The 27,718-nt window shown below is 44.8% G+C and overlaps 1 protein-coding gene across 1 annotated transcript in view; it reads right to left on the bottom strand.

The window, feature by feature from the left end:
* Nucleotides 1–5,544: 5,544 nt before the first annotated feature.
* LOC119436280 (nose resistant to fluoxetine protein 6-like) overlaps nt 5,545–27,718 on the bottom strand; it is an 81,959-nt gene continuing 59,785 nt past the window's right edge. The window contains exons 9-15 of the mRNA XM_037703084.2: nt 25,937–26,102; nt 23,131–23,210; nt 19,782–19,901; nt 18,600–18,720; nt 17,376–17,559; nt 10,867–11,009; nt 5,545–6,163 (exon numbers count right to left, since the gene is read on the bottom strand). Coding sequence (XP_037559012.1) covers nt 5,783–6,163; nt 10,867–11,009; nt 17,376–17,559; nt 18,600–18,720; nt 19,782–19,901; nt 23,131–23,210; nt 25,937–26,102 — 1,195 coding nt within the window. The 3' untranslated portion in view covers nt 5,545–5,782. The remainder of the gene's footprint in view (nt 6,164–10,866; nt 11,010–17,375; nt 17,560–18,599; nt 18,721–19,781; nt 19,902–23,130; nt 23,211–25,936; nt 26,103–27,718) is intronic.

Consider the following 27,718-nt stretch of genomic DNA (forward strand, 5'->3'; position numbering starts at 1 on the left):
TCTGTGCCGACAAACTGCACCCTTTGCCAGTGACGTCGTCCGATACTAGTCGTCCCATATATTTTTCATTCACTGCTAAACCTTCGCCGACTTTTCATTTCGCTTTGTGGAGAGCTACTTTTTCGTGCGGCTTTTCACTTCCTTGATGTCTCCTTTCGGCGCACAAAGGGCCGCCATGTGGCCGAGTACACGCCGTGGCTGACTTTGTTTTTACTTTGTTCTCCTCTTCCCGATCAAGCAGACTATCCTTGTTCCCAATCGGCGGAACGCCGCGTACACAAAAGGGTCGTTTTCTCTTAGCGTTGCTTCGGTGCACGCAGCACGTGTACTGGAGCAGCGCAGTATAATGCAGAACCCACTCGGCGTCCCGGAGCGATATGGTCGTTGCGCGAGCAAGAATCGCACGGCGCTCGCGACTCGCGCGCCCCAGTGAGATAAGCTGCGTGCCATTCCAGCGCAAGAAGAGAAACGCGTCGATTGTGCGTCGAGTGAAAACAGCAACCGACTGCGAGGTCGTTGCCCGCGCTGAAAAGTCAACGCCTTAAAGTCTGGTACGCAAAATTATCCGCGGGCACACAGCTCGCGGCTGGTGGTCGAAATTCGCTTCGAGCTGCGGCGCGCCGCTCGCACGCCGATGACTTGTCGCGGTTCCCCGTGTCGCCGCTCGTCGATGTTGAGATGGCGACAATATATACAAAAAAGAGGCAGAAATATGCGACCTGGTCAGTCTGTGCTTCAAGCATCGTCATGCTGCCACTACAGATAGACGAAAGTATGGTTAATGTATGCACCAAATCTGCATCTTCTGTCAACTTGAATAGAGGTTGGCAGCACTCCGATAACCGAATAATTGCGGGGTTTTTCGCAACAGTTATTTTGCGGCACTTCCGTCACTTCATTTCCGCTTTCGTTGGCACAAACATCGAAAGAGGAATTGGCGCTGTTTGAAGCTGCGTGATTCTGAGCGAGAGAAGTTTGTAACAGTAGCGAATAAAGTCAACCACGACTGCGTCGCTATTTCACACATAAAGGGACACTCTGGACGCCCGGCGCATGCCGCACTTCAGCAAGAATGACTTTCTTAAATCTTTTAGAGATTGGTTTTTAGTTCAGTTTCTAGGCAGTTGCGAACATTTTGGTTACGATTAACGGAAGTATTTTTTACATTGTTCAAATACAAAGCCAAACAATTAAGATCCGGTTGCTCCATCTGACTGGCAATTCGTTTGGGCGATTTCCCTTTACCGAGATTCTCCTGCATTTACAGCGATCCCTTCAAACTGCAGAGCTATGGATACAGGAACAGGTGATGGCTTCTGCACCACGTCCTTCGTGATATAGCCATTTGCTCTCGGGTATTCATTGATAACCAGTGTCAGTTGCTCAATGAGTCTATTGTCGCCATGCCTGCGCCTTGAGGAAGATTCGCAGAGATGGCTACGGGCTAGCTGAGGAATGTCTACCATTGCTCGACTTGTAAAGGAGGAGGAGGAGTAGGGGTAGGAAAGGTAGACAAGTCGACCAGGCGCCCGTCAGCATAATCACTGAAGTACACATACTGCCTCCCAAAGCAAGACAACTACAAACCACCACAACAAAAAGTAAAAGGAAATGTGTACTTGCAATTCTGCATCCACGCGCATGTCGCATCCGTCACATATCGTCTCTCCTACATTTTCACTGATCATTTTGCCTTACATAGTCACTCACAGTCACCAGAGTAGGCGTCTAACTGCACTATGACACCCCTGTATGCTATGCACGAGCCGCACGTTGCGCTTGTCGGGTGTGTACAAAGCCCCAGATGCACGAGCGAATGTTGAAGTGATGCTTGCTGGCGTTGTCTGAGACAAGTTGAGCTTTTCTTTTCTCATTTTTTTCTACATCCGTTTTTCTTTTCCTCAGCTCAGGGTAGCCAACAATGGATATCTTCTGGGTAACCTCTCAGTGTTTCCTATCGTCATGTCTCTCTCTCGCTCTCTCTCCTCGTAGCGCGATGTATAAGTGAGCTCGTTGGGAGAGCCCTCAAAACTACGGCATTACGCGCATCAAAAGTAAACGTAGCAGGTATTTGTAATCCAAGTGCTCTGCGCGTGACGTCGGGAGATTAGGAGGTACAGTGTACTCGCACTCAAGCGTTGAGCTGGTATACTTACGGGTGAGCAGGAAGGCCTTCTCGAATTTCGCTTGATCGCAAGTGACTATACTCAGAACCATTTTAGTTTCTTAAGGGACGAATGTGCTATAGAGCTTGATGCCTGGAATAAACAATAATGGCGCGGTGTTGTCGCTTAATGTCTCTGGCCAGAAATAGAAGCCCCTCATTGATGCCCCCATTTTTTCTTCTGCTCAAACGTTGGCGGTTATAAATTACCAGTGTAAGCCATTATTGATTTGACAATCTAGTTCCCAGTTACAATTTTCACGATGCTCTTACATCGCGTCGCTCATAATATCAGCGTGCCTGTTGCGGCAGCCAGCAAAAGCCACGTTGATTTTTTTTTTTTTTTTTTCATTGCGGAGATGGTAGGGAGGGGGAGTGCCTACGCCCTTCGGCTGATGCCCGCATGCCGCCACTTTCATCTGAAGAAATGAAACACACCTGAAACGACTACATCGCGCCTGTGCAGCATGTTTAACTTAATTAAGCCAGTTCATCTCCTAAGAAATCATAATTTTGGAGTTTCGTTTATGACGTAACACTGACCGTTTGTAAAACAAGGACCACTGGTATTACGTGCACGAAACCTACGCATACTTTAGTAAAGCTACAACCAGAAGAGCCGTTACGTTTTAGAGCGATAGCTCTACTACTTCAGGTACAAACCCAGAAAATGTCTGGTTCCGTAAATCTGACCTTTAAGCTCAGCCAAGGTCAAACTGGGACCTAGCCGGCTGCCACTACCGGCGGCTGCTGCGTACACCACGTGGGCGCCCGTATATTGAAAGCGATCTGCGATGTGTACAAAGTGTGTCGAGTGCTGGTAGCTTCGTATGCGCTGTGCTTTCGACGCTTAGTTCGGGTTGAAGCGAGACGCAGCATGAAGGTGAATTCGCTCGCTGCTGCTACCGCACCGAGCAGCGTCTGTGTGTTGTCTTGTGGTGCAATTGTAGATGCGGTAGTAGCTGACGGCGCCGAGCACCGTCTGAGTCCCAAAGCAAGCAAGACCATGCTATCAGTCGACAAACTTGGTTTAACAGCGTTCAACCACGGGAAATTTTTTTTCAACTTCACCCAAAAGCGTTTTAGGCCCCATTTAACAAAACGACAGTTGCAGAGAGATGTCTGGTTGAGGACGACGCCCGAAGCGCCTAAACCATCTCAACGCTGTCTGTTCTGTGTTCAGTAACGCATAGTATCGTTGCTGAGCTCTAGGCTGAAATATAATTCTGCGGTATTGTTACGCGCTGGCAGCGTCACTTGCACTCATAAACCAATTCCTATTTCACACATTTCACAATTCACATCCAAATTGGGGACTGTGAAATAGAAGACGTGAGTCAGTGGTAAAGAACAAAACATTTATTCACAGAAAGATCACAAACATAAAACAAATATAAATCTTTCCATGGGAAAAAAAAAGAAGAAATACTGCCGCGCCATCATTCTGCGAAAACCTCGAAACTTGTATCATGCATGGCTAGCATTATATAATATAAGGCCAAATCTATTTTTATCATGTTCTACACAGGCGTGAAATATTTAACACATTATATTAATAAGGCGCATGACACGTTTATCTTCCTTAGTATGACCGTGAGGAAATGGCTTTAAATTTTTTTGCACCTGCGTATTACTGAAGCAGCTATCTTATACACAAATATCTATAGCGCTTAGTGAAGCTGTTAACGAGAAATGTTAATGCTCCGGCAACGCTGTAAAAGTGGCACACATTTAGACTAAATATCGGAACTTATCCGCACGCACGCTGCTCCGTTCTTGGAACGACGTCAGATAAACACACACACTGAGCTAAATATAAGAGCACTTCGTCAGAGATAAATGATAATGAAAAGAATTCATCGAATTCGTCCATAACATAATAGACCCTGTGTAGTGAATCAGTGTCAAGGACACTAGCACAGAACATCTCCCACAGTAATGTTCGGTGTGATATTAAACCCCTGAAACCCCTACAGGGGCTCGGTGACTGCACGCACCGCTTTCGGTTACGTTAGGATGAAATGGCGACCGCACAACAGCCGCCATAAGAGGTAACTACAAAGGTGTAACACATCTTCTTCTACTAAAGACATAAAGTATGTGCAATCGGAGGGCAAGTACCCGCAAAATACTTGTCACAAGGCAGAATCGCGGATGCCGCTCCAGCGGACTTAGAAGTGTTATAAAGTTCGTATTTTTCTTTAAAATTACACTGCAGTTTGGAGTAAAGCGCTTTAAATGCTGTAATCACGAATGAATAAGCATGGGACAGAAGGCGATTTGAGGAAAACATGGTTGGTATTCCACAGCACGAGGTTTAAAGAGCAGTTTCACCCTGTCGAGAAACCAACGAATATAGGACGAAATCCTATTTACCTCAGCCAAGTGTGCCATCACATATGCCGAGCAATGAAAGTAACTGCTTAAGCCGTCGATCACAAAGAATACTGCGCCCTATGCGATCCCTTAAACTATCCGTGTAAGAGAAAAGAGAGACTATATGAACTCTCTAAGCTCTTTAGAATACATGGGCCGGGTTCACAAAGCATTTAGTTCGTAAAAAAAAAAAAAAAATTGTCACTGGCGAGCTCCATAACAATAATCTAGTTCGCGGTTCCTTTTGCCGGTGAAACGGCCATGACGGTCATTAAGAAGCTCGCGAACAGCTTGATGAATAGGACGGAGCCAGGATTTCTCACACCCATGCAGAGACTAACCCCAGAATTTAATTTCAATTTTAACACGGAGCGCGGTAAGGGCGGCCGGAAGCCAAGAAGCATTGGCATTCCCTGAATAATACGCAGCGTGTGTATAGGAACGTACCAGTAGATTTAGAGTAGTACGTGTTACTCAGTGCTTCTAAAATGTCAAGCACTAATCGCCGCTCCAAACGAATCGGCTAGGATTGGCGAGCGCCACTTATGTTGGACACGATCCAATTTTAACTGATGGGCTCCCGTTCGACATGCTTTTGGTAATGTCGTACAAAAACATTTTGGAGTGCAATTTCATAGTTATAGGAAGGAGTCTCCAGTTTCACCTTCACGAAAATATTGCCGCACCGACAAGGATAAACTCAAGCACTTCAAGAAAAAGAACAAGAAAGGCATAATGCGCATATCCAGTGTCTTGCAAACCAGCCTGCGATACAGGGCATCTTAGTTAAACAAATGCCCTAGAGTAATAAGCCACGATGTATTTCTCGTAGATAATAAGAAGCCACCACTCAGCATGTATTTGCACCTGGAAGGCACCATTACTGCCATTACCACTAAACTGAATTCACATGTAATCCTGTTTGCAGTCAATTTAAGTTCTCTTCCCCGGATATAGTGCATTTCATTCATTTTTTTTTGACATTTAGAAAATAACCAGCCCAATGGTTTAAGCAATTTCAGAGTTCAACTCAGCGTAAGGTCATCCTCTTGCGTCAGCTACGTGTAGGATCGTAAAGTCAAAGCTATACCAATATCCACATTTTCACAATTTGGCGCGCAAACCACACTGCATTCTCCGCGTCTTGCACTCTTCCACGGAGAAGGGCGCCACCGGATGTACCGCTGACCATGCGTCGTGTCACAAAAAGGGCGCGTCGTGCCTCGGCTCGCTTCGTGCTCATCATAGGTGGCTCGAGTCTCCGGTCTTCCGGAAGCGGCCGTTGGTGGGCCTGCCGCCGTCGGTGCTGGCGCTGAGCTCGGCGGCCTGCGCGGAACCGCTGCGCCTCGCGGTGCCGTGGGCCCTGGCCTTGATGAAGGCCAACGGTGTCACGCCGCGAGCAATGTCGGCCACGATGGCCGAAGCCGGCCTGGGCGGCCTCCGCACTCCCGCGCCGCTCTCGGTCCCGGCAGCGCTGGCAGCGCCCGAGCGCCGCGACGGCTTGCGGAAGACGCGCGTCCGGAGCAGCATCGCTCCGAGCCGGGTGAACGGCATCTCGACGACCACGTAGAAGAACGTCGACAACACCAGCGTGATGAGGAAGTGGCCGCAGAAGGCGTACACCTGCGCAAAGCGTGCGGGCCGGGAAATTGAAAGTGACTGAGAGACGATGCTACAAGGCCCACGACAAGTGCCGGTCTATATAGGGAGACGAGACTCTCGCTTGGCCCGTTCACGTTTCGGCGTTCACTCCTGTCACCAACAGAAGCAGAGGAACAGTGAGCACTTGCTCACTCATCTCTTCCTGACGCAGCGCACGTCATGCAGCAGAACTGCTGCCAACACGGAGCGATGCATTGGGGGCACGTTAATTATCCTCAGGTGGTCAAAATTAATCCGGAGCCACCCATTACGGTGTGCCTCATAATTATATCTTAGTTTTGGCAGGTAAAACCCCAGAATTTAATGTTAATTTTAACACGGAGCGCGGTAAGGGTGGCCGGAAGTCAATAAGCATTGGTTTTCCCAGATGATCCACAGCATGTGTATAGGAGCGTACTAGTAGATTTAGAGTAGTACGTGTTACTCAGTGCTTCAAAATGTTCTAGGTTAGACCCATTCAAGAGCTAAGGATTAACCGGCGCCTTATTTGTGCGTCAACATCTCCTTATATCATATCAATAAAAAAAATAAGCCCTAATCGCCGCTCCAAACGAAGATAAATCGGCTAGGATTGACGGGCGCCACTTATGTTGGACACGATCCAATTTTAACTGATGGGCTCCCGTTCGACATGCGTTTGGTAATGTCGCACCAAAACATTTTGAAGTGCAATTTCATAGGTATATAAGCATGCCATTAACTGAAAATTGCTCATAAAGAGTTAATTCCAGCTAAATGGCGAGAACAGCTGCTGACGGCCAGAGGTAGTCCGCTGACTGTGCATAAAATATCTGCGAATTTATTCTGTAACGTACGTATTCGAATGGCGCTCAACTCTTAATTCACTATATTTCCTGACTCCATTCGCAAGTTCGACAAGTCCGTCGATGAAGGAACCATGCTGGCCTTTCTCCCGCTCGGCGTATACTACAGTTTATTCGCGAGTCGAGAGTCGTGTCTGACGATTCCATCCGCCGGCTTGTAGCATCGTGCTGCGCCGCGCAAGCGAGTCTAAAAGCGCAGGTTCGGTTCGTGACTAAGACGATGGAGCGGACAAAGGAAGAGGAAGAAAAAAAAAGATAGCACGTCAGGTCTCATGGAGAGAACAAAACCGTGGGAATGTTTATCGAACCACGAATCACGCGTACAAGTACATTCAAACGCGAGCACGGCTCGATACACAAACGCGGTGGCTTCCTTTGCGAATGGCGGCGAGGCGCGGCACTTAAGCGGCGTGAATTCCGCGCCGAATGCGTGGATGCGGTTCGTTGCCTTATTGCATGCCTAGCAGCGAGACGCTTCAGTGCGCTAAAAGGTGCAACATTTTCCTCGAGCTGCGGTTCCTTCAGCGCCTTTAACAACTAGCGTTCCCGACAGAACGAATGTACAACTACCTCCAAAAACTGTCGTGAACACGGTAGCGAGGCCGAACTCGTCATGCAGAGGGTACGTGGCTCACGTTTCGTGCGCTCTTCCTCAAAGCAGAACAGTTTGCGGGTAAGGTTATTTATTGCACTGTAGAGAGGTACAGGAAAGCTGTCAGAAAAACAAATAAATAAACAGGCGTGCCAACCAGCACAAAGCTTCACGATTTAGACGCCCCAGTGAAACACAAAGGACGTTTGATTTGCTACGCGCGGGAAATCGAAAGCGAGAGTAGCACTGATAACAATGAAACGCTGATTCCACCACAATAAGCGGTGAGCTTAATTAAGCTCAAATTTACAACGCGCAAAGGTAAACTACCCAAACCTTCCAGGCAACCAAGCTTAGCGCCTGCAGGCAATGTTTTAATTGTTACAACAGCCTTCCATGTGGCTGTTTCTTTCTGCGCAACAGCAAACATGTGCACAGTGGTGCTTTTCCATAGTGCTAAATATTATCTGCAGTACCCGCAGCTGGAAGCCGAAACGGCGATATCATATAGTTTAGCTGCTACAAGATGACATAGGTGCTGGTTTATTTTGAAATATTCACAGTGCCTGAAAGACAGTGTTTAAAGAAAAGAAAAGAATATATCATCCTCTGTTCGTGACGGAAATCGTGAATAGGAGACGTATGCCCGAGCCAGAGTGGTGCTGACAATGGGCTAACTATAGTATGTGCTACATATGGTCATTGCATACTTCCACTTTAGTCTTGCAGCAATTATTTCTGACAGCTGTGTGTGTAATCTGACAAAATTCGAAAGATCACACGTTTGATTCTGAGTACAATTCATGGGTGCTAATCTCTCGTGTTCTGGTTTATCCTCACGCATCACTGCCTCGAATCTAGCAGAGAGTGTGACATCGACCCTCAAACACTACAAGGCACATTTTCTTTCAAATCAGTCGTCAAGGAAGTAAAAACGACAGTCCTTGATTTCTCTACAATTAGAAAAACAGTACTCATGCATGCATGGACTCCGGGCGTTACTGCAAATTGAAAGTGAGCTTGCGTCACCTAGTGTTGAATATATGTGTCAGCTCACCGATACTGAAGAATCCGGCGAAGTGCAACATCGTGTGCGCGCCTCTTCAAGTTATTTTTTTTTCGGGATTACATTTAAGGGCAGCAGTATGTATATCCACGCATTGGTCATACACGCACGGCCATATTTATGCAACATCGTACACCATTCACACAGCTTTCCGACCCCCGCCCCCCACGAAAAATAAAAAATAAAATAACAAATAAAAAAATATGAAGAGCAACAAAATACACTCATCGGCGCAATAAGTCTGGCTCCATTACGTAGTGAAATTAATGCCAAAATTTTTGTTCCCTTTGTGCAACTGAAGGTGTGTTTTTATTGTCGCCAGCATTGGAGACAACCTACGTTAATATCTAAGACAGCTTCGAGCCCAAATGATGAAACACATCAGGAACGTCTATGCGACTTGACGCCCCATCGCGTCGGAAAAGCACATACTATCGCTGTCGTTCTAATTTGTTTTTTTGTTTGTTTGTTTGTTTGTTTGTTTGTGCAAACATGAAAAACAACGTAGCTTACATTAGGCGTATAATAAAGAATGTATACGTTTTCTTGGGCGCAGGCGACCTTCTAGTCAAGTTTCCAAGCATTCCGCTCAGCCGCCACCTTGTTTGGACAGCCAAGTAGCCTGCATTGTTCATTACTTAGGTACTGTCTTCTCGAAGCTGTCGTTTACCACAGATGCGTTTTTCTCGAGGTCTCCCGCAGGCTTCCGTTTCACGGAAGCTACGTCCTCGCCCAACACGGCTCCACACAAAACAGTGCACATACATCGAGGCGGCATATTCGTATAGCCATCTGTACTACTCCTGCAGATATGCCGGTTGCCGGCTCTCTGTTCTCTGCGCAATTACGCAACGAAAAACAAACTGTAGCTTAAAGTTCTGAGTGCAACAAAATATACGCGATCAAGTGCCAGTTTCTTCAATGAACCAAATGCATTTACAAAGCTTTTTCTGCAATTTTTGTCGCCGAACGCCAAATAGCTCTTTGAGACGCGCGTGCTGTCGAGCAAGACGTTTGTGGCGTCTGAAGGTTTAAGTACTGTGGTCGGTAGAGGGCACTTTGTCGCGTTTCTCCGCCGCTAAGTATTTTCTTGCCTTCTAGTTCATTCTCCCTAAGTGTGCTCAGCTTCCGTGGGTAATAGACATTTGATTGCCACATACTCGCCAACGCCACACAGTGGTCGCAGCTTATGCGATAACCTATTTTGGTTCAGAAATAAAACATTCCTATTTTTTTTCTTTATTTTTTTCCGTACTGGTCTGAATTGGAACAAGACTCAGGATGGCCGCTGTGCACCTAGGGGCCTATTTAGCCGTCTACGGTGATTATTGGAACACAGCCTTAGTCGTCAAGCTAGTATGGACGTAAAAGATAGTATAGGAAAATAAACATGAAAATTATTTAATAACAGCCATTATAAAAGCTTTCATGTGTGCCTCATACACGCCCCCAGCCTCACTAAAAGAAAGAAGTTATGTGGAGTGTATTCTTACAGTAAGCAGACAAAGCGGACAAAGTGGACAGGCGAAACTCTTCAGACCAATCGAGCTCCTGGGCTGGTGTTTTGTAGCGATGCCTTTCCGATGCTAATGGCTTCTCGCGCTTTTCGCGCTCGGAGAGTGGTCAGAGCGACGGTCCGCTTACGTTATCAACGGGATCAGCCGGCCATGATCGGTGGATGATAAGACTAGCATAGAATAAAGCATAACGCATCGCTACAAAGTACCGGCCCTTCTCATTGTTTTTATGTGGGACGTCAGTCACACAGTGAATTGCTTCTGAGTCCGTTACCACCACAGCGAAAAGTACAATGTAGCACCGCATGCCATCCGACGGACAAGTTATCGATCTTTCCAATTACTTCCAACAATTTAGCGTCCTGCGCTACTATTTTTTACGTCCTGCGCTACGATCTCCTCAGGGTCACAAGCAAAAAAAAAAAAAAAAAAAAAAAAAAAAAAAAAAGCAGACACCATCATGTCATATGCAGAGTATTCAGGGCTGAATATCACAATCGCCCTCCCCCGACCGCTGTAAGGAATGATAACATCCTAGACACCAGAATGTGAAGTATTCTTAGCATAGGTAGCTGCCTTTTAGAGTAATTTGTTATAGATGAGATGGCTCAATTTGAAACGGCAGGTTCCAAGCCACATGTTCGCGCAGGTGGGAAAGTGCGTACCTTTTCGTACTGACTATAATAGATGAGATCCCTGGTCCTGCTGGAGTGGTAGAGAATGACCAGTGGATGCATCAGGTATGCCATGAAGGCCAGGTTACCCAGCGCGTTGAATGGTGGCCACGATAACAGGGAGTCCAGGAAGCCTGCGCAGTACGCGAGCACAAGCTTGGGAAGCGCACTTTGCTAATCTCGTTGTTTTGTGCTTTTGTTTTTTGATAATTGAAATGAAAATAAAAGAAAGAGCTTTAGTCACCCTGCAATGATGACGGTTACGCCTTTTCACATAGAAGTGACAATCGAAAATTATTGTAAGATAGGAACAGACAACGTCATGAGATCGAAATCTACAGCAGACTTTGCTAAAAAAAGTAAATGAAGTTCGCATGCAGTTCTAGTTCTTCTGCGTCAGAGCGAGAGAGAGGGAGATACATTTTTTCAAGGTAATAAGACAATACGTAAGAGATGTTAGCACATTCATATAGCTCCAGCTTTGTGTCGTAACAAAAATTCGACAGAACACGCACAGCCGTACAGCACTAATGGAAAAATAAGGTCTACATATGGGAACAAGTCATCCTAACAACAGCTTCAAGCACAGTAACGTGCACACAGACATGGTTTCACTTACACGCAGGTACTATAGTAGAAAAGTGATGTGCAGAACGCCCCTTCACCGTGCAGAAAGTGCTTAGACCCTGGCCGTGCCCCAACGAAGAGAGAGTGGCTTTCAATGCTCGATAACATTTTCTCGTAGACCGAAAATTGATAAATTCCTTGTGAACGACAGGTAATGTGCAATCTTAATTTCCTCTATGTTCACATTATATGTATATACATGCTTGCGTTATTCCAGTAGTCTTAGAAGATTTTGTCCCTTCATTTTGATCGTGATCTACGGACTTGCTCTGCTAGGGTTCTGCCACTTTGTTATAGACTTGGCAGGGCTTTGTGTTTTGGTTACCTTTTGTTGGTGTTGTTGTTTTTCCATTCCTATTACTTTGGGATAGCTGGCATAAAAAAATAAGTGGAAATATTATATTATTCACTAACTCTACTTATATTAAAATATAAGTAGAGTTAGTGAATCTTACGGCAGAAAGAAAGTAAAAAAAAAAGAATAACATTATGCGCACTCCCTTACATGTCTGTATAGCTACAATGTAGAGTAAATCAAGGAGTCCAGTCGATTTCGAGCAGATAACTGCAGCGTGCTTAGAACACCTCCTTTTCACAAAGATAATTTTATGTGTGTTGCTTTAGTAAGGCATTCACGGTTTCGCGGTTCACCGTTCACGGTTCACAGGCGTTCACGGTTTCGTGCTCGTCGGTGTTGTTGCCGCTTAGCGCTACCATTCGCTTGGCACTACGCAAGCTCGTGGCCTTTGGCCTTTAATGGCCACCTATCCTCCAACCTCTCTCTTTCTTTCTTTGGCGCATGAACTTTTGGTGTCTTTGCAGTAGCAGATGTCCTTGTGTCGAACAGTGCTCTAAAGGGGGGGGGGGGGGGGGGGGGGAGTAAATTTGCTTATAGGCAAGTAACAAAAACTTGACAACGTTGGTCGGTCGGACTTGATACAACACAGCTCGAGTACCGACAACACACTAGGAAGGGAAGGAAGCCATTATATGGAAATGTAATATCAAGGTATGCTATTGTGAGGTACCTGCAAAAGTCACAGAATGACTTCCTTTACGCCGTAAAAAAAACTAAATTCTGCTTACTACCAAAGTTATCAGAGGAAGAAAATAGTAAGAAGTAATAAAGGAAAGTGGAACAGGAAAGGGTATGACGAAAAAAAAAAAAAGAGGTGAAGTAAGGAAATGTTCACGGACACACGGCAATGTGCATTCTTAATAGGACTGTCGCTGGAGAAAATCTGAATATACGTGGTCAGCATAACGAACGAAATTGTGCATGCACGCATGCACAATTAAATAAAAAACAGAAAAAATGTGATGTGCCCATAGTAATGCCATTTATATAGGAGAAAGGTATCTCATATAGCAACTAAACATCGCATATTAATTCCAAATATGTGGCTCCATTTTACAGAGACAGCTGCTATGGGCTTACTCATTGCTCGAATCCCAAAATTATTTGCGAGAACATTACAAAGAAACAAAAATTTCCATTGTGCCGCAAGGATTCGAACTTACGACCAACAGATTGTGGCAATCCAGAATTCTACCTCCCAGCCAGTCTGCCGATGCTACAGCAGTAGTGAATTCTAATTCTGCCAAGCGCGATCGCGCCAGTGGCTCCCATGATTAGCTAACGCCCGCTCAACATCTGTGTACTGAATAGAGCTGGCGTCCGTGCCTTTGTGTTATAGCACGTCACCTTCCCAGTGTCGGAGAGACGGTGCTAAATTAAGTTTTCTTCTTCTGTATAATGACAGTGATTTAGCGCGTCTGCATTGTCTTCATTAGTCTTCTTCTATCGGTCGGCTTCTGCTCATGCTTACTCGATGGCACTGAGGTGAGTTGGAAAGACGGGTGGGCGCCTTTGGTGCAGCACGTCAAGGACGTGCTGGTCCAGGAGGCCCGGACTGGGGCCTTAGTGCCTTTGGGACTAATAAACATTATTTCTCTCTCTCTCTCTCTCTCTCCCTTACTTTTACTTCTCGAAAGGATATTGCTCGCTCGCAGCTGCGAATGTTCACGCTAAGAAACAATTTGCGAGAAAGTCTAAGCCTTACTGAGCATTATATTTCGCCAGCTATTGCGTCACTGCTTCGCGTTACTGGTGAAAAAAAATTTTTGAACACTCCAACTACTGTACAGAAACCTGGAGTCTAATCTGCCATTTCCATATTGCTTCGTTACAGCACATCCAAAATCAGGTCGTTCAAATAATTACTTTCAGTTTACGCATTGCCCACGTGACTGGGCTGTTCCGACAACATAATTGGGCTGCTGCCATTCAGTGAACTTATTCAATGTGGTCTAAAATCAAGAAGGGGGCTGACAGATGGAGTAGCACACTGGGATAAAGATTATAAACAGGGGTAAATTGCCTCAGAAAGGCTGGCCAACGGTCCTCCTATCGTAACGTTGGCCAGCCTTTCTGAGGCACCTTATCCCTGTTCCTAACCTTTGTACCACAGTCAATGTGATCGTGGCATTCTGATGTACCATCTAGTGTAAAATCCCTTCCTTCAATATGTCATTAACTTAAGATAATTTAGTAACTCGGTATATGTCCGATTTCTTTTTGATAACGATTTTCTTGCACCCAAGGTGCCCACACAATATGGTAAGCAACGAATTAGTTTCGTACGTATTAAACTTTGGAACACTTTACCCACTGCACTTAAAAACGCCACCTCATTAACATCTTTGAAATCTGTGTTCCGCGCTTACATAGGATTAATTTAGCGTTTGTTTGTGTCTCCTTTTATTGGAGGGGGGCGGGGAGGAGGGGGAGAATTTTGTTTTTGCGTTCGAATATTACAAGAACTGTAAGCTAACTATCTACCCGTGTGTTTTATCTTTCCTGCAGACTGTTTTTTATTAGCTTCATATTGTTCCCTCTTTCTGAGCGAGTTTTCTGACGTCTCTATTATCGTTTAAATTCCAAGTTTTTTTCTTGTTGCTAATATTCCGTTGCACAGCGTGCTGCCAGAGTGCTGGTAGCACTGTGTAAATGTTCCTGTTTTCACCATGTGTATGTGGAAAGCGTGCCGCTCTTTCTGTACACATGCTTTCAATTGCTTTGAACACATCCGTCGCGGTGGTTAAATGGGCTTCTGGCCACAAGTTCGATACCCGCCCACGGCGGCCGCATTGCGATAGTGTCGAAATGCGAGAACTCACGTGTACTTTTTTTATTCTATAGTGCTTAGGAGGTGTTGTCGCTTTACTTTACGCCTAGCGTTTAAGAGCGATAGTTTATCGGAAGTAATGAGGAGTCCTCCACTTCGTCACTGCACATGTACTTTGGCGAACCGGCTCTATTTACCTTTTTAGAATAACTTCCGCTTTTTAGTGCCATAAATATTGGTCAAGTGGTGTCCTTCTCACTATCAATTTCTCGCGTTTCTCAATTAAGAACGGTAATTATGGGCCCTATTGATGGGGCAAGCGTACTTGTCCATTACCTTTCGTGAATACATGGCGCAACCGGTTGCTCGCCGTGAAAAAAGAAAGCAAAAAAGAAAACACTATTTACGCGGGACGCTTCTTTAGCAGGTTAAAAGGCAATAACCTGAAGTAATTGCGGACGCAAAACGACTGCGTTGCGACAGTCATTCGAGTATTGCAATTGCGAGTGTTGCACTGAGGAGGTTAAACGCGCGACATCATTATTCGCGATAGAGGCGTTTCGAAGTGCTCAACTTCCCGCATCGGGGTTAACGACCCGCGAGGTCATTTTATTCGTGCAAATGGGCACAAGCTCGCGCAACCGAAAAAAAAAATAGCATTCTCCGTAGCACCAGCAAAAGCCTGTGCTTCCTGTATACTTTCACTCTTGAGCGACGCACGACGCTCGCCCCCAGTTTTTCGTTCCCCTGTACACGCATTCTCACGTTAAATCGCTTTAGGCCTTAAACGCGTGATGTTCTCACTCTGCAACATAGCAAGACGAGGCCGTCCCTTGACGAATGAAAAATTCGCATGACGGGCACGCGAATCACGTTTATTTCTATCTTTTCTTTTTAATGCCGCCACATGATCTATAGGAACGCTAGCACTGTCTCCCTCCCTCACGTCTGGGTAAAACACATCGGCTAGACGCGTGGCAGGGCCAGACACATCAGCCTTGGTTTCCCCTTCTAACTGATGCTCACAAAGGACGGATGAAGTGGCTATAAAAGGAGGGAAGCTATATACGGTAAATGTCTCACACACTAGTGGATACCGCAAAGAACAAGCAGAGACTGAGCAAAACAAACAAAGGAAAGAAAACCAAGAAAAAATAAAGTAGTAAAATTATTTTTAGACATGAACGCAGATTACAAAAGAGAAAACTGCCATCATTTATAAACAAATACAACCATGCCTTAGTGCACTGCTTCCAACCTCCCCAGTTAGGCCCCATTTAACGCTTAATGCACACAAAAGTGACAAAAAAATTATGGATCCCTAGCCACTGTGATCTTTCCGCAAAACACAGCGGTCAACAATCTTGCACATGGGAGGCGCATGACAGATATGCAATCCTCCTCATTATTTTTTCGATGCACGCCACACCTTACGTCAAATGTGTGCAGTGATTTGGAGAGCTACCTCGTTTGAACCGAGCGGTCACAACTCTATGCTGCTTCAGATATATCCTTAAACACGCATACACTTAGTTGTTCCGCTGGCGGTCAACCGTTCTGTCGAAGCATTATGACATAAACGGCAACTAGGTACCGCGCAGAAGAGGCAGAACCGGGAGTGGCGTTGTGCGCCTGCATTTTGTGTAGAAAACATTCAATGTCTTCTATTTTAAAGTAAGCGTTGCCTAGTGTTTCCCCTTTCAAAAAAGAAAGAAAGAAAGAGAAAACTGAGCAACGAAATATGTTCTCTGGACAGAAGGCTGCTGTCATATAGAAAAATGTTGCTTCCGTGGCCAACAAGTGTGCTGCAAGAATTAAATTTAATTCTGATGTTTAACTTCCGAAAACTGCACATTGGGTTATGAGTGGAGCGCTCCCAGTTCACTTTCAGCACCTGGAATTCTTTAACGTGCACCTAAATGTAAGTACACAAGCATTTCTGTATTTCGCCCCCATCGAAATGGGGCCGCAAATGTCTGTAATGTGTGCGTCGAGCTATATTTTAGAAGATTCGAAAATTGTCAGTGCATTCCCTGTATTATTATTATTATTATTATTATTATTATTATTATTATTATTATTATTATTATTATTATTATTATTATTATTATTATTATTATTATTATTATTATTATTATTATTATTATTATTATTATTATTATTATTTAGACATGCCCTGCCCTGTATTATTACGTATTCACGTAATGATATGTGTCACTGCGTACCCGACTATGCTTAAAAGTGAACGCAGAATTTCTAGATATTTAGTTTCGCCATCCCTTGGCGCAGCTCAATTTTTAGCCCCACTACTTTTAATTGGTGGAGCCATACCTACAGATCGGATCATTTTTAGCCCGAACCACGGATCTTAAGGGCTCAAACAGACGTAGCATGCAGAAAGAACGACCTTGATGGCACCAGCCGCTGCCTCGTTTCAAACGGGTTACTCGTAAAATCTGTTTATCCGTCCACAACAAAGTTAAGACTCTTCAATTTTGAATTCCCGCGACTATAGGTAAACAGACCGACGCTGTAATCAACCCGCGAAGTCAGGTTCGCCGTATAGCGAAACAAGCAACTCGGCCCCCGCGTGTCTGAGAGTTTCTTGGCATGGACGAACTGTTTTGCCTGATTTCGTAACTGTACTTTATACAATAAAACTATGACAAAAGAAAACCGCGCGCTTTGGGGAACGCCCTGTGAGAAGGAAAGTTCATCAAGAACTACATATGACCACTAGCCCACCTCCGTGTCCCGCGACGCAGGCGAACGTGAGCCAGGCGAGCGCGACGCACCAGGCGACGCGATGGGTGGCGGCGTACAGCGCGGCTACCTGAGGGCCGGGCAACTCGGCGTTCCAGCGGTAAGCTGCCCACAGCACGGCCACGCCCACCGAGAATGACGTGCACCATCCGATCACCTGCGTGAGCTGTGCGCCCCCGGACAACAGGAAGAAAACGGACAGAGATAACGACAAACGCACAGACTCCCTGTTACACGTGTAAGGAGCGTCTCCTTCTTCCCCTTGTGTATCGTGAAAATCGATAGAAACATTTTTTTTTCTTCTAGGTGTAAATTAGCACATTTTCGTTACGTTTTGCTTTCTAACACAGTACGCTCAGAAAGTACAGAGGTACCGAAAGTACGTCGTCTTTATCGCTCAAGCGTGTGAAAAATTCTGCTACCTGCTCTCTAAATGATGACACGGAAGCAGAAAAGAGGAAATTTTGCACTATAGCCGTGCAATAGGGAGCCATCAATGCCCAGGAATAGCCTTGGAACGGTAGGATTTAGTCGAAGGATCTGATCAAACGGGACGAAAGCCGATCACTTTCAGACCTGGATTCGCGTGACTGGCGGGGTTCAGGTTGGGCCTCTAGCTACAGCGTTTCAGCCACGATAAAACAATATAATGGTTCATTTAATTTAAAACACGAAGATAATTCTCTTTGATTTATGTTTAGCTTTCTGTTCTCACATCTGTTCGTTTAACGACAAAATAACCGCTAATTAGTGAGTTACCGTACAGCAATCTGAAAGTATTTAATTATAAAAAGCTTATGCGGAGGTTATGCCAATGACAAGAGTAGTGTCTATATCTAGCATCTAATCCAAGTAAAAAATGTTGCCTTTGTAGGCAATACCTTCTAGTGCAGCGTCTATTAACGGTAGCCGTGAAGTTCGCCCTAATCTATCGAAAGTTGCCGAGGCAGCCGGTTTCTAAAAGGCTGAAAAGTAACGTTTGATTTTGCAGTTGAAGCTATCGGTTTGCTAAGAGCTTCGCGCTTATGCCATAGATGATTTTCGTGAAAACACGGATGAAAAAGTTCGATCTAAGAAGTTAAATTTTGACACACGTCTTTTACACAAGCACGCTTGCAGCGCACGAAAATCCAGGAGAAACGCCAAATTTTTCGCGCTCAGCTAAAGCTTTATTTGCACATGCGACATCCGTTCAAGTTCACTTACCGGTTTGAGTTTGATGTCTCGATGTCTCACAATGACGTATCCCAGAAATACGCCGACACAGTAGGAGCCAATGTGGTTGTAAGGCTTGTGGTACACGTAGGTCACCAGGTTAGACACAGTGCTAAAAAAGTGTCAGACATTGAAGCAAGGAATTATTTCTGAGCAGGCACGCTGCCACTGATTATTCCGTTCAGCGAACATGCCGATAATTTTTGCAGGAAATACGCAGGACAGACGAGGTGTGCCTTGAGTGTTATCAGTGAAAAATTACGCGTCTTCGGCCCCGTGATGTGCAGCTCTGAATGTGCTCGCATTTAGTGGTCTCTCTCTCGCTCTCTCATTTCTTTCTCACTCCTTCTCTTCAACCACCACTTGTCACCTTCCTCATGAGTAGGATAGCAGTAGCACGTATCGTAGGCGCTGCGCAAGGCGGGTTCCCACTCATTAAAGTATAGGGGCAGAGGAAGACAGTGCGTATCATTAAACTGATTTGATTTTTCTGATTTCATTACTATGATTCGATTTCTGTTTCTGCATTTTCTTTAACGCACAACAATGTCAAAGGAGCCATAGGGAAAGTCGCTCGATGGTGGTTTCAGAGAACCTACGTCCCCGTTTATCCACTGAGAGCAGCAGAAAATACCCGTGCTTAATAAAAAGAAGAGAGAGAAAAAAATCTAACACGTTACGTCACAAATAGCGTAGCTAAATTCCTAATATTTATTTTCGCTATATATCTATTCCTCTTGCACTGTATTCGTTTATCAGGCACGGAACATATCCTGTGTAGCACTGACGATTGGGCGAGTTGGTACGGATGCATGGCTTCAGAACGGCGCAACAAGGAAAGACGAAAAGACGAAAGAACACACGAACACCTGTGTAACATCCTGTGTAACATAATGACAGAATGATCATATCGCATAACTTAATACAGAATGATCTCCGCAGCAGAGTTTAAATCAGGACACTACAGGGATTTAGGTATTATTGTTCAACTCCTCCCCATGCTTTTCCCACCCCCTCCTTATTTTAAAACATTCCGACAACCCAGGAACAAATACAAGTGAGAAACGCTGCTTCGAAAAATTAGTAAACCGAAAACAATAAATCAAACGTCAAAAAAAAAGAAACACTAACAAACAATTAGTGTTGTTAGACGTGCGATTGAAGAATACGTACTCGAGGTCTGGGTAGAAGATGAGCCCCGGTGGAAGATCGGCCATGAACGTGATCACGCCGGATATGATGCTCCCGGCCAGCAGCAGCAAGAAAGTTGCACTCAACCCCACGATTGGCCAACTAGAAAAGTTACATATAGTATTAAACAAATATAGAGGCTCGCTGCTTTAGGCGCAGCAATGGATTTTTGGCCGGTGTTGACAATGATAAGCTCCAACTGCAAAACATAAATAATGGTGGCGTGCTTGCCTGAATTCATTTTCCAAAGAGAGAAATATTCTTTTTTCCTCAAAGAGGAATTAAACTTTTTTTAGATTCGAATGAATCACAGTTCGGTACATTAGCATCCGCCGTGGTGGCGTAGAGGCTATATATGGCGTTGCACTACTGAGCCCGAGGTCGCGGGATCGAATCCCGGTCTGCGGCGGCCGCATTTCGATGGGGTGAAATGCAAAAAGGGCCGCGTACCGTGCATTGAGTGCACGTTAAAGAACCCCAGGTGGTCAAAATAAATCCACTATCGTAGTTTTGGCACATAAAACCCCAGATTTTTTTATTTTACATTTGCATGCGAGATGAGATTAGTGTACCGACTTCGAAGCGTTCTGCATAGATTGAAATATTTCTTATTAAAATAAAAATTATTTTGCCCTTTTTTTCAGTACGTTTTTCAGTGCGTTTCCTCAGTACGTTTCTTCAGTGTCGTAATGCGTAACACACCAATATCTTACTAAGAAAACGACCAGTGTCTCTTGCAAATGACATTTTCTTACGTAGCGGGCTTTCACCGCTTAATTCAGAGCAGCGCATTTATTGAAAAACCTTCTGGTTAAGTGCACACAAGGCATACAATGCTAAGGAAGTGGCGTAACAATTCGTAAACAAAAGTTCACTTATGACCAATAAGTGACTGATAATGTATATAATTGTTTACTAGTGTGGTGCATTTAGAACCGCTGATGGGCATTATTTATACAGCACAAACCATGCTGGGCATATTAAATTGATGCAGAAAGGTATACCAAATGTTCATGCGAGCCATATTTATTCTACAATTGTGTTGAATTTCGGCCCGTATTCTGAAGTGCGAGTAGCCTAGCACTTAAGCAAGTGAGGTGTCCGAAACTAATATTCAGAGTCTGGGATACTGGCAGTGCTTTGCCAATGGCGACTGACAGCTTTAATGCGGAGACGTGGTTTGAAATGCGTACTAAAGACGGGCTTGATAAGGCGATCGGCCACTCGTTGTAGTGAAAGGACTGACGGCCGCGTGCGAAGTCATAACACCACAATAAATTATTCGAGCCCTGCTCAAATACGCAGTACATTCACAGCGATATACGCGTAGCTGCAGTCATGATGGTCCGAACGTAAGCCTCTCGCTGCGAGTTAATCGCGTTTGCTTGCCCTCATAGAGGGCACTTCGGTCACTGGGAGGGGTATCAGAACCATAAGTCAAGGACAGATGCGGTTAGCGTTCGTGCAGACTACGCGTAGCATGAGAAGCAAGTCAACTGCGCCGACAACGGCCTCTTTTCCTCAGTTGATGTCTTCCTCATTCAGCGCACCAGGCCGCCCATGATACTGGAAACGTCGTTTAATGTGCTGTTTTAGGTGGTATGCTTGAAACAGCTACTATCCTTTCCCCTAACGCCTCAGACACGCTGCCCAAAGACAGTGCACTTCTCGAGCACTTCAAGCACGTTATACGTTATACGAGCCACGATATACCTTTGGCGCTCGCCAAACGTCTAGGCCCATGCTCGTCAAAAGCAGCGCAGCGGAAACCGGAGAACGTGTTTATATTTTATTGGGAACACCGAAATACTCAACATGTACTAGGTGCTGCACTGATGTGTGTTTACACTACGTACTAAGAATTTGGTGAAAGAGCTCTATGACACAGTGCGCGCGCGCGTGTGTGTGTTTTAAGGCACAGGGACTGAATGAAAAACTGTAGTCATTGCCAGCCAGGGTGGTGCAGCGGTGGTGAAAAGGTAATAACGTACGTCTCGTATGCGGGAGGAACTGGATTTGAATCGCGGTGCCACCGGAAATCCACCGATTTTTCCTAATGGGGAGTGATGTACCCCGACCAGGCACTCGGTTCGTTATATGGGTTATCATCTCGAAAAGGGGCGAGATGATTTAGATTTGCGAGGGTCTCTGGGAGCCCCTTCTCCCACCACAGCTTCGGGGAAATAGTCGAGCATCCACCGCTGCTGTGGGAGGCAGACAGGTGCTGTCGCCGGGTGCCTACCAATAATATAAGGTCCAAGTGCGCTTCCGGGCTGGTGCTCGGTAACTATGAGAGTTCCAGGCGCTTGGAAGGGCACCTTTGGGAAGTTGGAGGTATGGGACTGCCAGACTTTTTTTTTTTTTTCTTAAGGGTGTTGCTATTTTTTTTTTTTTTTTGTCTTGATTTTTGCACAGCAAGCATAGCGGTCCTAACAAAAACCACTCGCAAGCAACGCACACCGGAAAAGTCGGACGCCTGCGCGCGGAGATGCTTGTACCCGTCTTATAAACCAGTGAGAGTCCGGCGGTGGGGATCGAACCATGTACTTCCCGAAGCCGAGCCGGGCGTTCTATTGACTGGGCCACGGCTATCATTTCCCCAGTGCAGAGTAGCCAACAAGGCAGTTACTCTGTTTAAGCTATCTGCTTTTCATCTCTTTCATCTATATTTCTCTTTCTGAGGAATCATTGCATAGTGCAGCGTACTTTCGCATTTTATATCTACTTATATGCTCCTGAATACCTGGGATTACGCACACGGAGGTGTTTACTTTTAGCTCTCTTCGGACTTGACATCCTGGACCTGCGTCGTTTCTTCTTATTTCATATTATTGTCGTTTTATTACTGATAGAAGAAAAGAAGTAGCCGGTACCATTGTGTGCGGTCTAAAAAGCTCCTTTTTAAAATTTAATATGCATTAAAAATGCAGCTGGCGTTGCTCTGTGGTGGTATGCTCAGCTGGCACCCGGTGAATTGAGGTCGAATTCTGGCAGGGCTGAGATTTTTGTTTCTTTTCCACCTGCGGATGATATCAGTTATGTGGTCATCGATTACTACTTATGATTTTGAACCACGGAAGAACCCGGTATCGCTATCGTCGTAAAACTCATACGAAAGTTCGTTTTTTTTTTCTTAATTCTTCGAATGAACAAATTTCCGTCCAGTTTAAAGGAATCTTTCAATAGCCTTAACCGAATAATGCGTAGAAGGCAGTTTCGTAGCCTATAACTATCAAATTCTAGGCTTAAATTTTGATTTCTGTTCAGCCGCAACTTCAGCACCTTCCAACGAATAAACTGCTTGCAATGCCGTCAGCGCTGCTGTACTTACTTGTATAATGGTATTAGGATGAATATAGAGAGGATGAAAAACTGGAAGTTGCACGCCAGGTACCACGTGGCGACGAGACACTGCAGAATGAAAATTGAAAGACAACGTCATTGATGGAGAAAATAGCACTAGTGCGCGGCACTCTAAAGACAAGCAGTGAATCTCGTCTTTGAAATAAACTTTACTCAAATTACATACTTCCGCTATGCACCTGTACACTAACATGACAGGGTTGAATATATATATATATATATATATATATATATATATATATATATATATTATGCGGCCGAAACCAGATGTAATCAAGCTGAAGGCTGCAATAGTACACTGCGCATGGTGCTTTCTGGTGCCGGCAATAAATGGCGCAGTGTGTCAGTGACACCGCAAATGATATCTGGTCATGAAATCTCAGTAATATTAAGTCTAAAAAAAGATGCCTAAGCACATAAACAGCATATGTATCGGCTATGCATGGGCGGCCATGCACCACCGAGTCGTATTCTTTGTTTTTCTTAGATATATATTTTTGTGTGACGACACTAGACATGCCACGCACAGTGAGGTTCTACTCGGAAAAGCATAAAGGCGATAAAAAAGACATCTAAGAGACCTCTTATTTGGGCTGGTTGGTAGATACTCGAATGGGAGGAACAGCGCAGGAACAGGGAAAAAAAAAAAAAAAAAGAGAGCGGACAACGCCCATCCACACGCGCTCTTTAAAAAGAAACAAAAGAAAGGGGGGAAAATGCTTTTACACATTTTTTTTTTCAAATCAAGCATGCCTTCATACAATCGCAGACCTTATTTGTAATGGTTTGTCTTCATATACTGCATCGGAAGACGCTTCCGCACTTAAGGCTTACCCTTCGTGGTGAAGGCGTCAATAAAGAAGACTTCCACGACTTTAAATTGTGGATTTACTTACTGGAGTCCGTAATAGCTTTTCATAATGACAATAACTTCTATCACAAGAAAAAGTGCAAACTCCCCGCACTAACGTAGCAATTCCTATAGACAGATGTAAAGGTATAGTGATTAATATTGACATTCTCCCCTTCCGTATTTACAATAGCCTGTAGCAATTCTTTCTTTAGGACGTCAGTTTCCCTTTTGCGGTGATAATGCCGCTAACCACTTAACTTTTTTTTAAACACTTATGTTGCGAAAAAATAATTTCCTAGTGGATCGCAACTTAGCCAAAGATTTCTGCGTACAATTTGAAGTCCTACAAACAATTAGCCACTGAAATTGTTTCACGTTCTAGGAAAAGTGCATTGGTTTCGAAAAAATTCAGTGTCCCCTCGAATCTAAGTACATGGAAAATCATTCGGAGTGATCCGTGGAATATCGGCTCGCTCTTTAAGTTTGCAATGATGCCCACCTTAACTCATCTGTCTTTCTGTTCTTTGAGTTTACACTCAAATGCAATATCCGGAAATAAGAAAAACAGTTATGTGACTATGCGACTAGCAAAACTATGTTAAGATAATTGCAGCAAATTTAAACGCCAAGGGGATGTGCAGTTCTCAAGGTTACAGCTGCAGCAGAGTAAACCGTAATTTGTATCGGTTTTGTTGCTTTTCCTGCGTTCCTAATCGTAACCGTTTTGATGGGCTAAAGATGCGCAAAATAATTTTTTTTTTCAGTTACACAAATTGTCTCCTAACGTTTCTTTTTTCACCTACATCCAGTAAGAACACAAGTGAATGAATACAAAGAAAATGTTATATTCATAAAAAATAGATAAATATATTTAAAGATATAGTCACTGCTTGATCAAACATTTAAAAAAATATTTTCCGCCTTCACTGTGTTTTGTGCGCATGCTAAGTTAAAAAACTAAAAGCAGTGAAAATATATTGCAAAAAATTAACCACACCTTCTCCTACCGGAAATGGGGGTAGGCGAAGCTTGTCTTGGGTGGACCTAAACTAACCATGATGCGACGGCTGCAACGAGAACGACGTCACTGACAGCATGCCCGCAGTTTGCTCGGTGGCGTCGTTAGCAGCATTCGCCCGCCACTGCCGCTTGTGATTCTTCGAAATTAAATTGCTTCAAAATTAAATCTATCCGTCCCGTAAGACAGTGAATGGCTCATACCCCCTTAAGCAATGGCTCATACCCCTGTAAACGCCACCTCCCCATTACGACGGCAGAAAAGAAGTGAAATTCTACACTGGAATGATGAGCGGCAACGGAGCCGCCTATGGAAGGCGACGATGACGACGAACGCGGGAGCAGTGGCACGAGCGCGTGCCGAGCACGAGCACGAGCCAACGAGCCAGCTGCGGAAGACGACGACGACGACGCTTGAGCCAATGCTGATGATGATAGTTTTTTGCGTACACGGACGCCACCGTAATCTGTGCCTTATACTAAGCTTTGCTTGAAAAAACTATATTCTGCTTTCAGGCAGTTATATAGGTATACGGTTTGTTTTCCACAGTTGAATAATGCACACATGCATAACCAGCTACAATAAAACATACACATATGAAGCGGACATCTTGATAAAGGCACAAAAATAACGCGAAATAATACTTCTTGCCATAATGTGTTGCCGGCGGATGAATTTAATCAACTTTTCGCCTGTAAGAGCTGTTTGCCAATGGTCTGTAGGATTGTTAATAATATCTCCAATGTATGACGACTGACTGGCCCCCGCTTTTACGAACAGCTCTAGCCTAAGAATGTATGTGGGAATACGGGTCCACATTTGTAAGGCTTATTTTATTTGAAGATAGCTCGTAATATCTCGGGTATTTGCTCTCGCTTCTGAGGCGAGGGTATGGTCACTGACCATTTCCTTGGACTCCCAGAAGTTGTTTATGAGGAGAAGGTTTGACCACCAGGACTTCTCGCAGAGTCTTATTTCGGTGCCCATGATGTCGTTCCAGAAAGGGCCGTCTCCCAGTACGGGCATCAGGAACAGCAGGCCAAGGGATAGAAGAAGGGGCGGCACCATCCTGCGAGAGCACCACGCCTGATTTTACCAAATATTCATTGCCCGCTGTCGGCTCCACGCGAAGCTATTTGGAATCGATTCATCAGAATGGCGCTTCTGAGCCTGCTGACACACGGTAATGGAATAGCCACATCTGATTACTGGCGGCAGAACTGCGCGGGAAGCACGTGTCTTGTCTGTTCAGTTCTGTTCTGTCATAAATCAATTCCTGTGAAGAGTTTAAGGTAGAAAAAGTACGTCGGCTACATCATTGCTATCTGCTCTACAGCAAACGATAAACAAATAATTATGGGTTTAAGATCATTCAAAATTTCGAATACGAATCGAGTAGTTCCTGCTATTCGTTTCCGCATTGGATTTGGCAAGTTACTATTCGGAGTGGTCGAATATTAGTTTATTTCGAACATATAAGTGATAAAAGCGCTCATTGGAGTCTCGAGGGAGACATAACGATTGATGTTAGAACTGTTTCGGATGATTCTCCTTCAGGATAGCTGCGGTTGTTGCGTAGGGGCACAAGTTCATGAGCGAACGCATGGGGCAGATAATTTCGGCTCAAGAACTTCAAGTCATTCAATAAGAAATTCTCGCTCTCAAGGAGCTCATATACCAATTCGTTTCGATTTTTTATTTGGACAGTTTCATCATGTTTGTATAGCTTCAAAACCATGTGCGATGCTGTAGAATCACACTTCTCTCCTTCAGAGAACCGTGTAGAATTAATTCCAAATAGCTTCGCGTGCAGCGGTACATAGGGCAATGAACATTTGGTTAATTCTTTCAGCAACGGAGTCATCCGTATATATTTGTATTTTTATATTGTATCTTATATATGAGTGACAAAGAACCAAGTGTACAGTTACAAGAGGCAGTATTTAGGCTTTCTTGTGCAAGCCGTCGATATCAACAATAAAGTTCAGTCACGGCAGTGGCAAAAGTGGCCAGGATGATGAACATCGTTTTTATACTGGTACTGTTGCTCTAAACTATTAGATTTCCTGTAGGCGAGTGCCAGTCCACCGCAGCAACTCGACATAAATACGGTGATTATCGTGCTGCATGAAGAATCTAAAGAAATGTCTGGGTGTTTTTCTTGCTTGTAGCACTGCTAAAGGTGGTCGGTGGTATCCTGCGTACACAAAGTCGCTCGATGTAAATCATGGTACCCCCAAGCAGAACCGTAGGCTCCGTGCCACGAGTAGCTGGATCTGCTCTTCAGTGGAGGATGGAGGGCCATGATGCAGCGGTAATGAGTAACACAGAATGGCCCGAAGCCGAACGACGTGTAAGGCTAACAAAGACACCATATAATCGTCCCACTTAGGCCCGAAAAGGTAGTGGACTATACAAATAACATGGCTCATTTTTAGTTCTAGTGACCGGACGTGGTAAGACCATATCAGTCTCCAGTCCAGCACAACACCCATGAAGCAATAGTTCTGTAGCAGCCATATTGCCGCCTGCTCGAGACAGAACACTAGTCAAGCGCACAGAACTCGATCTGCTAAGCAACGGTGCGGCTGTAATTCCGGAGTCCCCCCACTACGGCGTGCTTCATAATCAGATCGTGGTTTTGGCACGTAAAACCCCATACTCTAATCTCGCACCGTCTTCCTC

The sequence above is a fragment of the Dermacentor silvarum genome, chromosome 1 (genome assembly GCF_013339745.2).
Source record: "Dermacentor silvarum isolate Dsil-2018 chromosome 1, BIME_Dsil_1.4, whole genome shotgun sequence".
Taxonomy (NCBI): Eukaryota; Metazoa; Arthropoda; class Arachnida; order Ixodida; family Ixodidae; genus Dermacentor; species Dermacentor silvarum.